At 45.6% G+C, this 3,507-nt stretch overlaps 1 protein-coding gene across 1 annotated transcript in view; it reads right to left on the bottom strand.

The window, feature by feature from the left end:
* Positions 1-616: 616 nt before the first annotated feature.
* SNTA1 (syntrophin alpha 1) overlaps positions 617-3,507 on the bottom strand; it is a 30,930-nt gene continuing 28,039 nt past the window's right edge. Inside the window, exons 7-8 of the mRNA XM_007934564.2 lie at positions 812-999; positions 617-709 (exon numbers count right to left, since the gene is read on the bottom strand). Of these exons, the coding sequence (XP_007932755.1) occupies positions 617-709; positions 812-999 (281 nt within the window). The remainder of the gene's footprint in view (positions 710-811; positions 1,000-3,507) is intronic.

Raw genomic sequence — 3,507 nt, forward strand, 5'->3', positions numbered from 1 at the left:
CGGGTCAGGTCTATCTTGACACTGTGGGAGCCACTGCAGAACCCAAAGGTCAAAGCACAAACCACAGACACTTGGCCCACCTGTGTATTCATAGGCTATTTATTTATCTAAGAGAAGGAGGAAAGAGAGAGAATAAAGAGAAAAACAGACACCCCAAAAGAGTGGTGCTGAAGGAAAAATGAACAGAAAGGTTCCTCCTCTTTCTCTTGCCACTGACTCCAGGAGATCCCAGCTTCACAGGGGCCTCTGGAGGTGGGTTAGGGGCCTCTGGGAGGCCCGGCAGCTGTTGGCTGGGGTCAGGATCCCCAAAGGGGCAGGTCCCAGACTCGGAATGGCTTCTGTATACACAAAATATCTCTCTGCAAAAGGCACTGTTGGGGGAGTGGGGCAGCAGGGAGGCTACCCCATCACAGGTCAGAGGACAGGGTTCACTGTGTCCTGGGTCTGGATCCCAGTCCCTGAGACCATCCCAGTCTCCCTCAGGGACTGGGCCTCCGTGGATCTTGTTCCTCTCCTCTCCCTTCCCTCAGCCCAGGGGTGAGTAGGCAGTCGGTGGAGGGCCAGGTCCGGCCACATGCTGGATGCCCCTCTTCAATGCTGGTGCACCTGGCAACCTCTAGGCCAACAGCCCTAGGCGGGTAACTTTGGCCGAAAGGAAGGAGTGGATGATGAAGACCATGGTTTTGGGGCATGAGTGCAGGTCCAGCTGCTGCAGAGTGGACAGAGAGAAGGTCAGGCACCCCCGCCCAGTCTGGCCTCCAGGAGAACCACAGCCTCCCTCCCCAAGGCATGGCGGCTGCCCTCCACTCACAATCTCGCCCTCAGTGCCCCCGAAGTCCAGGAAAAGGAGACTGGCACCATCGTCCGAGGACATCTGTAATTTCTCAAAGGGCTGCCGGAGCAGCACAGCTCGGGCTGCACCTGGCTCAGCTGCCCACAGTGTGAAGCCTTTGTCGATGTGCACAGAAAGGCTGCAGGGACGGCCATTCCATGTGCAGGCTGTGGGAAGGGCACGTGGGCACAGGCACCAGCCAACACCTCAGAGACCCCGAGTCCCACTTCCAACCCCCACCAGCCAACAGCTCCACAAAGTGGGGGCTTGAATACCACCAGGACGGAAGGCTTAGTGTCTGCAATGATATCTGCACACTCACCCAGCATAGAGTCACCCTCACCCTGAAGTATCAAAAGGCCCTCAGAGAGCTCATGCCCCACTTTAGTCCCACTTTCAGTGGCCCGCAAAGTGGAAAGGAGTTAAAATCTGTTATGGACAGGGAGTCCACTCCCTATAATGATATCCACAGACCCACCAAGCATGCCCGTGGAATTGCCAGCATTAGCAAATAAAAATTCAAGATGCCCAGTTAAATCTGAATTTCAGATAAACAACAGGTAATTTAGAAATATTTAAACTAAAAAGACCAGGTTTGCTGGTCTGAGAGAGCCGAGTGAGACCCCTGAGAATATGGTGCCTAGTTACCCTTCAGGTCTACAACTGAACTCACTCCTGTGGCTTCCAGCCAAACAACAAACAGCCATATTGGGTGAACATTCATCTCAAGCAGATACATGGGAGAACAGAAGGGCAGTGTTTGCACAGAGGGGTGGAAGTACATGGGAGGGAAGGACACAGGGAAGAGGTAACCACTGGGAGGAAAAGGGAAGAAAGCTGTTACATCGTGGGGAAATGCAGTCAATGTCATGAAACAAAATGTGTATTAACTGCTACATGGAAATGAATTTGCTGGGACAGAATTGAGAACCCAGAAATAGATACATCCACCTATCGTCAGCTGATCTTTGACAAAGGGCCAAAATCCATTAAATGGGGAAGAGATAATCTCTCTCACAAATGGTGCTGGCAAAACTGGTTATCCATTTGCAGAAAAACGAAGTAAGACCCACACCTCACACCATACATAAAACTAACTCCAGATGAATCAAAGACTTAAATGTAAAACCTAAAACTATAAAGTTCATCAAAGAAAAAATAAGGGCAAAGTTAAGGGCCCTAATTTATCAAGTAAATAGATTATCAAGCATAACCCAAGATGCACAAACAGCAGAAGATAAACTAGATAATTGAAGTTGCCTAAAAATTAAATTCTTATGTGCATCAAAAGACTTCTCCAAAAGAGTAAAAAGAAAACCTATAGAATGGGAAGAGCAAAGATGTCTCCTTGAAGACTAAAGTGCACCTAGCCCGAGCCACAGTATTTTCAATAGCTTCATATGCATGTGAGAGTTGGACGATGAATAAAGAAGACCAAAGAAGAGCTGACACTTTTGAGTTGTGGTGTTAGTGAAGACTACTCAAAGTACCATGGACTGATAAAAGAACTAACAAATCTGTCTGGGAAGAAGTACAGCCAGAATGCTCCTTAGAAGCGAGAACGGCCAGACTTTGTCTCACCTACTTTGGTTATGTTGTCAGAAGAGACCATTCTCTGGAGAAAGGTATAATGATTGGTAAAGTGGAGGGTCAATAAAAAGGGGAAGTCCTCAACAAGATGGCGGCAATGATGGGCTCAGGTATAGCAGGTATGAGGCTGGCACAGGACTGGGCGTTGTTTTGTTCTGTTGTACATAAGGTCACTACGAGTCAGAGACGACTCAACGGCACCTAACAACAACACAGAATGGGAACAAATATTTGGCAATGACATATCAGACAAAGGACTTATCTCTAAAATGTATAAAAAACTCTTAACACTTCAACATCAAAAAGACAAACGATCCAATTTAAAAATGGGTAGAAAACATGAACAGACACTTCACCAAACAGGATATTCAGGCAGTCAACAAACACATGAAGAAATGTTCATGATCATTAGCGATTAGAGAGATGCAAATCAAAACAACAATGAGATACCATCTCACCCCGACATTAATAGCAAAGTTCAACAAGACAGAAAATAACAACTGCTGGTGAGAATGTGGAGAGATTGGGACTCTCATACACTGCTGGTGGGACAGTAAAATGATACAACCACTGTAGAAATCGGTATGGCAATTCCTTAAAAAGTTGGAAACAGAAATACCATTTGACCCAGCAATCCCATTACCAGGCATATATCCTAAAGAAGTGACAGCCAGGACAAGAAGAGATATATGCACAGCCATGTTCATCGCAACACTATTCACAATAGCAAAGAAAAGGAAACAACCTAAGTGCCCATCAACCGAGGAATGGATAAACTGTGGTACGTGCACACAATGGAATACTATGCAAGCCTAAAGAATAATGTATAATCTATAAAACACAGCATAACATGGATGAACTTGGAGGACATTATGCTGAGTGAAATAAGACAATCACAGAAGGACAAATATTGTATTAGTTCATTATTATAAAAAGTCAAGGAAAGGTTTATGTATGGAAGTAAACTTTCTTTGTTGGTTACCAGGGGTGGGAGGGGAGGAGAGGGAACACTGCAAAAATAAATAATAATAATAATAAAATTTAAAAAAAAAGTCAAGGAAAGGTTTATACATAGAAGGAAACTT

Source organism: Orycteropus afer, unplaced genomic scaffold, assembly GCF_000298275.1.
Source record: "Orycteropus afer afer isolate SDZICR_OR568_19922 unplaced genomic scaffold, OryAfe1.0 scaffold00020, whole genome shotgun sequence".
Lineage (NCBI taxonomy): Eukaryota > Metazoa > Chordata > Mammalia > Tubulidentata > Orycteropodidae > Orycteropus > Orycteropus afer.